The sequence below is a fragment of the Mastomys coucha genome, unplaced genomic scaffold, assembly GCF_008632895.1.
Source record: "Mastomys coucha isolate ucsf_1 unplaced genomic scaffold, UCSF_Mcou_1 pScaffold2, whole genome shotgun sequence".
In the NCBI taxonomy this organism is placed as follows: domain Eukaryota; kingdom Metazoa; phylum Chordata; class Mammalia; order Rodentia; family Muridae; genus Mastomys; species Mastomys coucha.
In genome coordinates, this window is record NW_022196902.1 from 19,687,581 (window position 1) to 19,701,260 (window position 13,680).

Genomic DNA, 13,680 nt, shown 5'->3' on the forward strand with positions numbered 1-13,680 from the left:
ATATATATATATATACATGTCAGCTAAGGGCAACAAAGAATAAGCACTGCCATATTGTTAAATGAGGTTCTGATTCTCAAAAGAATAATGCATAGTTAAGAAAGCCTGCATGTATTGTTAAGGAAAATGGTAAAATCTACCAAGACTCTTCCATGTTTCAGATCAACTGACACAGGTCCCTGATTCAGGGTCCCCAAGGCTTACCATTTGGAATGGCTGATAACTTGTCCATGGTGTCATTTAAAGCTCCTAGGAGTCCACTGTTTCTAAGGTCAGCAGTTTCTAACCTGGCTTTCAGGTCATTTAGATCATTGTGATTTTCTGTGAACATAAACCAAAAAGATATGAAACTGTTTATATTATACTTGGATGTGCAAATTCAATTAACTAACATGGTTAACAAAAAGCAAGAGGGATATTATTCACTTGTTATCTTCTATTCATTCACACGTCTCCATTAACTACATATACCTATGATGATTTGGCACTTTAGAGTACCATGCCATTTTTCTCTTCTTGTCTGGTCTCCATGACTTAATTTGATGATTTCCTATGGTTAGAAACCTCTAGAAGATTTAGTCTGCTCATGCATTTTTGTTACTCTCTTGATCTCACTCCAATTGATTCTTACATGTTCAAATTTTTATTATCAAAATGGAACATTGTGTTAGGTGTTCAAAATCTCATATATAATAATATCTTATTTTAGTAAATATCACTTAGTATTATTTGGAACAGAAATAAAAACTAAAGCAAAGGAAAAGCAATACAATCCAGATAAACCTGCCATTTTTTACACAGAACGCAACATTTTTACAAAATCCTTCAAAAAGATTTCAATGCAGTTTTTGGCTGACTACATTAGCTCATGTTATCTTGAATTCAAAACTAGTACTTTCAAGTGATGATTTAATATTAAATGTGTACATATTAGCTTCTTTAACTTGGTGCTTGCATTAAAATTTAAACTTTAGGTTAGTTTTTTATAGTAACAAGAACTATATGGTTTATATTTTAGCAATGTCAAGAACTTTGAAATCTCATGGGGTAAAATAAAGATTAATTTAAGGATGTATATCTTCAGTAAATCTTACTGAAGTTAAATAAAGCATAAGTATATATGTGGTAGTTTGAGAAAGAATTGTGCCCTGTGACTCTCCCTCCACAGTCGAAACATTACCAGTAGCTGGTAATGTTTAGTGAAGTATTTAAGAAGCAGCCAGCCCTTGCTGGAAGATGATTGTCACTGGAAGGCTTTGAGGGCTTTTAACTTTGCCCAGCCTCAGGTTTACTCTTTCTACTTCCTGGGTATGGATGAGAATGTGTTCTCTTAGTAACCTGTTCCTGCCAGCACTTCAGCTTGATTACATCCACACCTCCCTGGTAGTATGGACACCCCTCCAAATTCTAAGCCAAAATAAACGCTTTCTTCCATTAGTGGCCTTAGGTCACAGAGTCATAGTAAATCATAGTAACAAAAGTCACTAATACAGTATCTGAGTAGTGAAGGAGTTCATCATGAGTCCTCTTTTCTTTCATCATTTAAGAATGACCAGTTGAACTTGAAAAAGCAAATTATATAAAACTGCCTTCACTGAATAGCATTTCCTCTTTCTGACTGAATATCATGGACTACATCTTGGGAAAAAAAGGTGTGTGTGTGTGTGTGTGTGTGTGTGTGTGTGTGTATGTGTGTGTGTGTATGATGTACCTATGCATGTGCAAGCATATGTAACTGTGTGGGCATGTGCATGTCTCTGTAGAAGCTAGATGTCAATATTGTGTGTCTTTTTTCTCTAATTCTCTCTTAGTTCTTGAGACAGGGTCTCTCAGTATACATAGAGCTTGACATTTTGGTTTGAATAGCTGTCCAGTAAACTTGGCAAATCCTCTTATCTCAAACTTCTCACTGGATACTAGGGATCTGAACTCATTTTTTCCCCCATTTTTGTACTCTATTATTTATTTAGTTAGTTAGTTTTAATTTATTTACATTTCAAGTGTTATCTCTTTACCTGGGTTCCCCTCTCCCAGGAACTCCCTATCCTATCCCCCTCCCCCTGCTTCTACGAGGGTTTTCCTCCACCCATCCACCCACTCCTGCCTCCTCACCCTCGATTCCCCTACACTGGAGCCTCTATTGAGCCTTCATATGACCAAGGACCTCTCCTCCCATTGATGCCTGACAAGGCTATCCTGTGCTACATATGCAGCTGGAGCCATGCGTACTCCTTGGTTGATAGCTTAGTCCCTGGGAGCTCGGGGCAGGGGTGGGGGGGAATCTGGTTTGTTGATGTTGTTCTTCCTATGAGGTTTCTTCAGTCCTTTCTCTAACTCCTCCATTGGGGGCCCCACACTCATTGCAATGGTTGGCTATGAGCATTCGACTCTGTATTTGTCAGGTTCTGGCAGGCCTCTCAGGAGACAGCTATATCAAGCTCCTGTCAAGCATTTCTTAGCACCCACAATAGTGTCAGAGATTGGTGACTGTATCTGGGATGAGTCTCCAGGTGGGACAGTCTCTAGATGGCCTTTCCTTCAGTCTCTGCTTTGCACTTTGTCTCCATATTTGCTCCTGTGAGTATTTTGTTCCCCTTCCTAAGAAGGACCAGACAAGCACACATTGGTCTTCCTTCTTCTTGAGCTTCATGTGATCTGTGAATTGTATCTTGGGTATTCGGAGCTTTTGGGCTAATATCCACTTATCAGTGAGTGCAAATTCAGATTTTTATGCTTATGCTTCATCCACTGAACCACCACTTCAGTCCCTTTGAATATGCTTTCGATAGTTTATTATACTATAATGTCAATTTCCTTTGGGATATGAACACGGTTTTTTTTTTAGAGATAGTCTAATAAAATGCAAAATGGGGGGAAAAAGGCAGACCCTCCAGGTAAGGAGGTACATTTAAAAAGAACAGGTAAGAGGTGTTCTTTTGTCTTCTGGAAAGCATTGGACAACATTTAGGAGTAGGAAGGGTAGCTGCCTGCCAGGGAGTGGGTGATGCATACCACATGCAATGCCTGGCAGTTCTAACAAACCCCTTCGCTTCTTCCTCATAGCATGATTTCAGGAGCAGGATCAACAAAGGAGGGCCTCAGGCAGTAATAGTCTCCCCACTTCCACTGACATAACCAATCTTTCTGCACACTTCTCCATCTAAGTGTCATCATCTCATTTCTCTTTTGTTGTCAGTTTCAAAATGAGAGTCTCATGAGTGCAGTCCATGTGCAAAAAGGATAGGCTAATGTACCATGTCTTATATACTGAAGATAATGGAAGAAATCAGGAAGGGTTAATTGTAATAAATTAAAGCAAAAAGAACCAGTTATGAAATTAAAATAAAAACTCAATATTATCATAATAAAAAAATAAAGCAGAAGAACCAAATATACATGTATATGTGTATATATATGTATATCTCTATATATGTGTTTTTATACATATATGTGTCTTTACATATACATATGTGTATAATATGAAACCTCTATAGTAGTAAGTTTTCATATGACTTCTTCCAAAGGTCTTTAGTTATTTCTCCATGTATTCTCTCTTCTATTCTACTCTCTCCTGTCTCATTAGTCTTGTTTACCTACTTAAACTACTACATTATATCATTCCTCCATTTAAAGCCTCTGTTATGACTTCTTACTAATTTCCTGACTTGTATGATATTTTAAATAAAACACACATATCTAAAGATTCAAAATAATCATCAGTTTTAACCATATGTGAGCACCATGAGCTATAGTGACAGTTAGTCTGCCAAGACAGCCTATAGTGCAATAGTGGCACAAATGTCATGGTAGTAACAAGTACCACCTGCTTGGATTTAATACCCACTTTACTCTACAAGATGAAGTTCATACCTGGTTACCATTATTGTAACCATGAAGCTTTGGCTAGATAGATCATGGGCCCTAGGAGAAAACCTACTATTATTATTTTACTAAATTGAAATAATATTAAAGTGGGTACTAATGACATAATTGCTATACCCATAGACTAGTGTATATCTCAACCCTCATTAAAAGTATCTCAAGTTTCTTTTCATGATGGAATTGCAATTAAGGCAGAGACACATAATTGGTCAAGGTACAGAGAATAAGAATTTGCATGACACAGGGCATCTATGTCAGATCACTCTTCCCAAAGCTCAAGGTTCACTGAGGAAAGAGTAAAATAGATGACAAGAGATAAAGGTGGTGAGGGTAGACCACAAGGAAACAGTTTCCCACACACAAGAAGGAAGTTACACATATGAACTCACAGTGGTTGTGGTAGCATGCGCTAAAACTGCACAAGCTTCAGCTAGATTAAGTCTCAGCATGGAAAGGGGATATGAGCAAAGTCTCACCCGTAGTTGAGGAGCTAGTGATAACTTTAGAAGATGGAAAGACAATTTTCGTTAAGGCACCTGGCAGGGCACTCATGCTCCATTGGATGCCAACACACACACACGAGCAAATGTCTAGGCCAAACTGAATTTGATGGTTTTCAAAAAATATAAAGACATGAAATTGAGTGGGTAAAGAAGTAGAGAATGGATCAGAGTAGAGTTTAGGGAGAAGGTAGATAAAATCAAAACATATATGAAATTCTCAAGCAAATAATAAAAATGAGGAGATAAGCCTGATAAGTTCAAGTGCTCACAAGAGTGTTGGAAGTAAGAAATGACAAACAATTCTGCTCTTCTAAGAGCATTTAATGTATTAGAATTTTAAATGGACATGAATTTGGTTTGGAAATTTTTTTCAGTACTTCGGATTGAATTCAGGAGTCACACATGCTAAACAAATGCTTTACCACTGACCTTTGTCCCCAGGTCTAGGACTAGCAGTGCTACTATAAAATATATCCCACCATTACATATGTGGCAGAAGCCTGAAACCTTAGCACTTATGAGACAGAGGTAAAATAATTATAGGTAAGCTGGCATAAGATATATGGAACAAAAACTTTAAAACATTAGATCTTCAACATAGAAAAAAAAAGAAACTGTTATGTAACTAAGTTAAGCATATTTTTACATCAATATAGCATGTTCATACAATAGTATGAATGATGCAGCCTTTAAAAATAATTATATGAAACTATATGTGTATATAATGATCCTTAAAACTTTTTTGTTAATAAGTAAGAAACAATGTAGTAGTTTAGATGAGAATGACTTCCATAGGATTATATATTTGAGTGCTTATTCCTCATTTGGTGGAACTGTTTGAGAAGGACTAGGAGGTGTGCCCTTGTTGAAGGATGTGCATCACTGGGGGTGGGCTCTGAGGACATAAAAGCTCATACCATTCCTAGTGTCTCCCAGTCTCTACTTAGTAGCTGTGTCTCATGTTGTGAGCTCTCTGCTACTGCTATAGCACTATGGCTGTTGACTACTATGCTCCCATTATGACCAAGGACTCTAACCCTCTGAGACTCTAAGTGTCAAACAAACTATTTATTCTATACATTGACTTGGTGTCTTATCACATCAACAGAAAACTAATAAAGGTATATACCATACATATGATAGTATATGTGAAATAATTTGACAGGGCAGAGGTTGGGAACTAGGTAGAAAAGAATATACTAGAAAATGTTGCTACACTTATGACAGAAACTAGAAATCAATGGGGCAGTAATTGGCAACTTCGAAAAATAGGAAACCGGGAAGAAAGACCGAGAATTGTGAGCTAGCAGTGCTCTGGACGCAAATGAGTACTGAACACACCAATGATTCACTCCAATGCTTATAAAGGTTCTTATAGGCAGCCCAATTAAACCTCTGTCATAATCCACATGCAGCCATGCTTATAGTACATACTGTACTAATAGAATGACATCATCTTGTTTAAAGTGCTTCACTTTGGCTGACACAACCCAAAGATCCAACTGTACAGAAAACAAAACATAAACTAGGTGAGCAAAGCATATCTCTAAAATATCACTCTGCCCATTTATATCACTAATATATTACTATTTTTGACTCTAGCCTCTCAAATATAGTTTTCAAGTCACTGAATCTTCTGTCAATCATGGCTCATCTTTCCTTTAACTTCTGCATTTGCTGCTGGTTCTAAAATAAAGTTATCAAGTGGGTTACCAAGGCCTTCTTTGTGGAATGGAGCTGGTTTGATAGTAGAGGCAGCATCTCTGTGGATTCCTAGTATTAAGGCATTATACTGTCAACTAAGAACTTGGAGGTCTTCCTTGGTTAAAAAAATAAAACAAAATATTTCATCTCTTCCTGACTGAATTTAATTTTTTAAATTAATAACAAAAATTCAAATTCTGTAGCAAGTAAGAGATTCAGGTATAGTTTTTTTTTAAAGCCATTAATTTTGAGGACATCATTGGGCTTATATGATTTTCTGCATTCTCAGAACAAAAAAAAAATGACTGAAAAAATCTGCCCATTTTTCAGGAAAGTCACTGAGGAATATTTTGGCTGATACCCTTCAAACTGAATTTCAATATTATTATTTTGATTCTTTGTTTTCTGTACTAGAAAATAAGAAATGAATATAAAAATCAAAATTAATGCACATACTCTGAGAGTTCAGATTTTTACGTTTTAGCTATTTGATTCTGGCTTTTCCTTAACTATCCATCTTGACAATGTTCACTCAGAAGTTTCTGGAACATTGTGAAGAAAGAGAAACATCCTATCACTTTGTGAATACAGCAGGTAAGCAACAGTTGGACCCAATGAAGCACAGATTCTGAGGTGGACTACAGAAGAACTGGAAAAAGGAGAAAGGTGAATACGACAGGTTCCTAGTGGAACCATAGCCATGATGAGACAAAGCATGCATGCTGCCCAGCTTGAAATATAACACAGTAGAGGAAACAGTCATCGACGGTAATAACCTTACCTAAATTTTCTACTTTTTGAAGAACTCTTGTTCTCCACAAGCTACATGTATAGGTGTACCTTTTCCTTTCTGCAGGAAAACAACATTCAGTAACTGTACCCACATCATTCTCTCTGTCTTCTTTCTGAGGGTTGCATCCACCAAGCCTTAAGCTCCCTCTCTTTTCTCTTTCTCTCTCTCTCTCTCTCTCTCTCTCTCTCTCTCTCTCTCTCTCTCTCTCTCACACACACACACACACACACACACACTCTGCCTCTCTTTTTCCCTCCTTCCCTCTCTCCCCCCTCCCTCTCCCATCCCTCTTTCTGCACTTTTTCATAAAAGTATGTGTTTCAGGCACGAGCAGGATAAGGATGGAGCTTATAAAGTGAGGAACTCTGAAGCACTCTAGAGTGGAGAGTGGGAATGTGCCTGCCAGCAAAACTGCCTTTGTTGCAAACAGTGATTCATAACCACACCAGAAAGTCCTAGGCAGAGCAGCTCCCTGGACAGGGTTGGAAACCACATGTAGAGTCATGAGTGCTTTCTCAGGGTTTACATGTTCCTGGGACAGAGCCATGGGTCTTGTACACCCACTCTAGGGATCAAGTTCGTTTCAGGCTCTCAAAATTTCATTTTGCTGTTCTCTGAGGTAAGATGCATAGAGAATATGGGGAAGTATCTGACATAGGAATTATTTAGGAAAGAGCTCAACTTGTTTGAGCCAAGAGTTAGGGAACTACTTCCATGTAAAAACAGAGTTGTGTTCATTGCTTAATTGACTACAGTTAGTGACTACAAGAGAAATAATGGGACCGTCAGAGCAGGGTGCTTTGTCCTCATTGATTTCAAATCTTCAGTGTTGTTTGCAAAGCACTGAATAAGGCTACAAAATGGAAAAACACCAAAAGACGTTAAGTAAGTGTAGAAACCTGGTGACTTCAATTTCCCCTGAAGCCATTTTCTTCAAAGCCTTTGTGGCTATTCCTGCTTGTATGTACTTTTTCTTTTTTTCTTATAACCAAATATACCTATATAATTATTTATTGAGATTTCTAATGTATAGATCATTATTTTTGCATGTATTACATTATTCTTCATCATTGACTTCATTTGTTTATTATTTGTATTGTTTATTTTGCTGTGCTGAATGTCTCATGCACACTAAGTGACACCCTGCCACAGAGAAGGGAGGACTATATACATGGCTATTACTCATGTAAACTTCAAAATTGAAATGCTGACTGGAGAACCTATCACAAACCCTTAATAGTCTGTTCTTCTTTTAAAGATTTGATGCAACCTGTAAAGCTTTAACTCTAGTAATGAATTTTTTCTCCAACATTTCAAAGTCTTCTTTCTTTGCCTACCTAGAAAACTTTTTAAAAGAGAAGGGTGTATTAGCCACATTGGTCTTAGGAGAAGAAATTTTATTTTTCCAGTTGACACCAACAAGGTCCATTTATATACATAAAATACACTGGATTATATATTAACTTATAATTTATGCATTAAATATAAAACATATATATCACATGAATATATGAGTGTTTACAGTATACAGTTTTAGAATTCCTCAAATATATGGGACCTTCAGGATATAAATTTGTCTGTGCTATCAATCAATTGTTATGATAAATCAGAGATATAGCTGAAATCATATCATCCACATAGTAGAATATCCCTGGACCACAATTCTTCCTGATTCAAGCACAGAACATCAAATGAGTCACATCACAATCTTAGTTAAATTTGTGAGTTGCTCATTTTTCCACCCAGGATGAAAATATGTCTTTTAAATATAAGGTTTTTAGTGCAGTTTTTTATGCTATTTTGATCTCCTATAGATTTGGTAGTACACATACACACATACACACACACATACACATACACACACACACATCAATATTTGTACATTTTACATTATTTACAAACTATTGACGAAGTAGAAAGCACTCAATTAGGTCTTCTAGGAAAGAGTACAGTGATTGACAGGCCTCTAATAGATGCTAGCTACAATTGCTGTGCTCTTCCTCCCACTAGGAGATCATAGCAGACCCCTTCTGACCAGGGTGCGGGGAGGGGCACTTCTGGTGGCAGGGTCTCTAAATGTTTACGATATGGAGAGGGGTAGTTCTTTTCATACCTCTATTAAAAAAAAAAAAAACCTAAATGACAAGCCTTGAGACCCACATCCTATTCCTGTCTGAGAATCTGTAGACTTATTTTGTCTTAACCAGCAAGGCACTTGAACTTGAAAGCTTCTAAACAGGATAGGTCTCTCTTGTTTCATTCAAGCTGAACCATCCTTTGAGTTTTAAGGAAGTTGAAGATATTTGTATTTATATCTACCATGTCCAAACCAGCTGGGAAATAAGTTTCCACCTCCTAAAATCTTAGATTCTGGTTATGAACGCAGAACAAAGCCTAGGTAACTTGCAAGTGGGCACTGTTGTATTGTGTCTAGCTAAGACAGCATTAGTGAACTTCCTGAAGGTTTGCTGACAACCTTGGCAGATGCTGAGCAGGTAGGTCTCACTCTCAGGGAGTATCATTCCTAGTGCTAATGCCTCGACATTGCTACTATTTTGCCATTTCTTCTATGTCATATTTAACATTACCTTGGCATTTCTATTTATTAACATGGAGTATAAAATATATAATAAAATAAAATCTTTTTCTAATATAAGAATAGAACCTTAACCGTAAGCATTGCAAATGCACCATCTTCGTTGTCTCAATATTTTTTTGATACAGTTGTGTGGACTACCTGCATGAATATGTAATGCACCATAGTACAAAACAAAGGTAATGACTGGTGCAATAAATTTAAAATGATGGAAACATAGCTTTTTCCAGTTCTGTATTTGCACAGTACTGTATATCTAGGAAATCTCAGATTGATTATTAGTATATCAATTATTCTTGAGCTTAGAATAATCTTTTTATGTCAGCATTTCCCAGTTTAGAGAAGGATTACTTATTTTGCTAAGTAATTAACTAATTTCACTTTCCTTGGGCAAAGCTAACAATTAGAGCTAAACCAGGAAGTGAATAAAATTAAAAGCTACTCCATTGAGATGAAGCACATAAAATCTTAGCATTCACCCAGTTTCCACACTGTAAATTATTTTGCTCTTTGCCCTGTACATTTTCTGTGAGAACCCCAACAGACTATTTTATTGACAGAACTTGTTGTTCCTCTGTAATGTGGTATTCACCTGGTGGCGTTAATTCATCTTCTGTCCCATTCAATCTTCAGTGTGTTCCTCATCTCAAATCCATACCAAAATGATTTTTATTTTCACTGACATTCAACTGTGTGATAGAGACTACCTTCAAAGCTCAAACATGTGTAAGGGCAAATGTACCTTTAACAGATGTATATTCAAAAATTAAAACACAAAACAAATTGCTTCTGGCAAGTTCAGATTCCCTCAAGGCAAGGACAGCATAAAAATGGCAGGAAGCAGCAGTAAATCATTTGTGACCAGAGTACAGGAACGAACTGAGCTGGGCTGACTTGAATGAGCAACAAATTATAAATATAGAGGGCATGCTGGCCCACCATTTTTATTCTCTCTAACTCCAGGCACCACAGAGAGAGAAATGACTAAATCTCTATTTTAATAGCTGCTGTCAAGAGTTTTGCTCTGCAGGGCCTATTTCAGCAGTTCCTCGTGGTAATATATGGCATTTCCCTGATTAACAGCCATTTTATAACCTGTGTAATTGGCCACAAATCAGGAGAATGTCATAACGTAGCAAGAAAACATTCCCATCTCCATCATGGCCTTGGCTTGGTTTTCTGGGGGAATTATTACTTGAGTAGTCTGTGGGTTTTCATTAGTTTAAATAATGTACTACCTGAAGTACAAAAAAAGACATTGGAACTAATGAACACTTCTGTCTCCTAACCCTTTCCACCACCTAGTCTTCAGATTTTCCAAATGAAACAAAATGGAATTGCATCTCTTTGTGTGGAACATTAGGATTTAGGGGAAACAAAGGTAAGGACAGGGTTGGGCAAAATGTCAACTATTCCAGGGAAAATGCCACTCTAGGAATGAGATCTGAATGAGCACCTCCAAACTCAGTGTTCAAAACACAAGCATTTTCATAGGTTGTATACTTTTTGAGACAGGGTCTCATATAGTCCAGACTGGCCTCAAACTTACTACGTGAAGAAAGATGCTGTTGAACTTCTGTTCCTCATGCCCCTACCTCTCCAGTGCTGAGATGACAAGTTTGCACAGCCACATCAGTGTATGAGGTTCTAGGAACTGAGCCCAGAGGCTCATGCACATAGGTCTATACTCCACCCACTTAGCTATATCCCTAGGTCCCTCACTTTTCACATCAAAATCGATACAGAGAAGATTCATGAAGAATAATACATCAAAGGTTTGAATAAAGACAGAGGCTGGCTCTGTATGTACACGTTCCTGAGTAAACTGCAACCTCTAGCATGGTCTTTCTAGATAGGGAAGAGTGACTACAAAGGATTTGGAGCAACTCTACTTGTTCAATTACAAAATAGAAAGAAAGAAAAGAAAATAGACTCTTTCCTTTCCTCTGGCTGGAGTGGACATATCAACTTCACAGAATTATGCAACTAGGAACTTGCATAATGCAGAGTCCAAACCATTTGGCATGCTGAATCCAAACTGTCTCAAACTTTGTGTTTTCTGAGTTAAGTAAAACAATTTAAAAATCTCTATCACTCACATATAATTTAGTATTTATTTGAAATCAGTAATTATTTTATAATTTGAACTAGGCAGTATGTTATACATTATAAATTCAATGTTTAAAAGACCTTATGTCTTTCCTGAAGAGTATAAAGCCCATAACAGACGTGGTTTGACAGGACTATGAAAAAGATTGCACAGACAGGTTGAGGGTGAATTAAATATTCTGTTGTTTGTTAGAGAAGATATCTCAGCAAAGTTCTCTCACAGTCATTTAACTAGCGAGTGAGCAAGCGAGTGAGTGAGTGAGTGAGTGAGTGAGCGAATGAGTGAGTGAGTGAGTGAGCGAGTGAGCAAGCGAGTGAAGATCAAGGATGGCGCCTAGGATTCTGTGTGCAGTAGGTGAGTCCTCTACCAGAGACTCTTGTCCCAGCTCAAGCACTGGTCTGATCTTGCACTTACTCTTCTCGCCCATTCTACCTCCAGCACCCACAATGCTACTAACCTATAGTCGGATGATCTGTGAGAAGATGTGTAGATGATGAAAGTTCTGGAGAATGAACAAATTTAAAAAGATAGAATTTGACTATGAATGTATGGGACCTTAGAATGATAGCATGTGTGCGGGTCCATGTGTAGTAACAATTAGGACATAGATCCAAGCCAGACAAGGCTAAGGCATGAGACCAGAGAAACTGGACAAAGTATTGAGAAACAGGTGACACTTGAATGAAATAATGAATACAATATTTATATTAACCACAACCATGTTACAAACAATAATATATCAGAGTAGAAATTACTTTATGTACTTTTATGTTTTCAATTAGGAAGAAAATATAAGACTATTTTATAAATATTTATAGACTTTAGAACCTATTAATAAAACTGAAGGTTCAGGAACACGTTTCTGCCACATCTTCCTATCTCTTTTTTTTCATCTGAGATTTATTTCTAAAACCATATCAAATAGAGTTTGGCAGTGTAAAGATTTATTACCCTAAAAATTTATATTTTAAATAGGTGGAGCAATGCTGTAGAAACTAGATTAAAGTTATGAAATATCTGATGAAAATTGGAGACTAAGTGTTATCAGGCTTGTGAGAAAGGTCACTTGTATTATATTTATGTCATGGCTTACAATTTCATTTTTTAAAATTGTGTGGAATAGTACCCTCCCAATATAATGCTATTAACCTTATCATAGAAACATCAGTCACACTAACCTTTCACATCATTTGCTAATTTCTTGGCTTCATTGAGGATCCTGAAGCTTTTCTGAAGGGAGCCCTTGGCATCTTCTTTTAATAAGCCCTGAGGACTTGTTGCCTGTAGACAGAGGAAAGGTATCACATATTAAACCATAGAGTAGTGAAGCACAGAAGGAAATGCATATACAGAGTGTACTTTAAGAACTGTGGATGCATTGCGGTTTTCAATGCATCTTTGATGACTGGAAACTGTTTCTTGTGGCTCGAGGTGGTTGGAGCACAATTCTTTGAATGTTCCTGTTTAGGCAAGCATAGAAAGTCGGCTTAGGGAACTCCTTGGCATACCAGGGATGAAAAGAAGAAACTAGGAGAATATGCTACTATAAAATTAATGACACAAAGTAGAATGTTAATTCCATGAATAAAAGCTTCAAGAGTTGTTGGACATCATCTGTCAGCATTAAGGGCTACAGAAGTGAAGCAAATTAAGACCTAAACCCAACCTAGTGACTTTCCCTCTCAACATCATTTTTTTTTTTTTTTTTTTTTTTTTTGGTTACAGGGTGACCAGAAAGCCCTTCCTAAATTCTCAGTGTGGAAATAGAGACAAATACGAATCTCTTCCTAAACATAAACCCAAGTTCCACTGCAATGCATGGACTTCTAAATGAAAATTTTAGAACTACAAGGATCTCTAGCAAAGACATTTTATCTTAGGCTTAGACATGAACAGAGTGATGTAAAGATGATAGAACTGAAAAAGCATCACAAAGAAAAATAAGAACTTTTTTCTATATCCCTAAGGAGAGAGAGAGACAGAGACAGAGGCAGAGACAGAGACAGACAGAGAGAAACAGAGAGAGAGATACAGAGAGAGACAGAGAGACAGAGAGAGGGAGATACAGAGAGAGAGAGAGAGAGAGAGAGAG

General features: G+C 37.1%; 1 protein-coding gene across 1 annotated transcript in view; it reads right to left on the reverse strand.

The window, feature by feature from the left end:
• The window catches only part of Lama2 (laminin subunit alpha 2), a 668,494-nt gene that overhangs the window by 102,599 nt on the left and 552,215 nt on the right, over positions 1-13,680 (reverse strand). Inside the window, exons 42-43 of the mRNA XM_031380750.1 lie at positions 12,767-12,869; positions 205-321 (exon numbers count right to left, since the gene is read on the reverse strand). Coding sequence (XP_031236610.1) covers positions 205-321; positions 12,767-12,869 — 220 coding nt within the window. The remainder of the gene's footprint in view (positions 1-204; positions 322-12,766; positions 12,870-13,680) is intronic.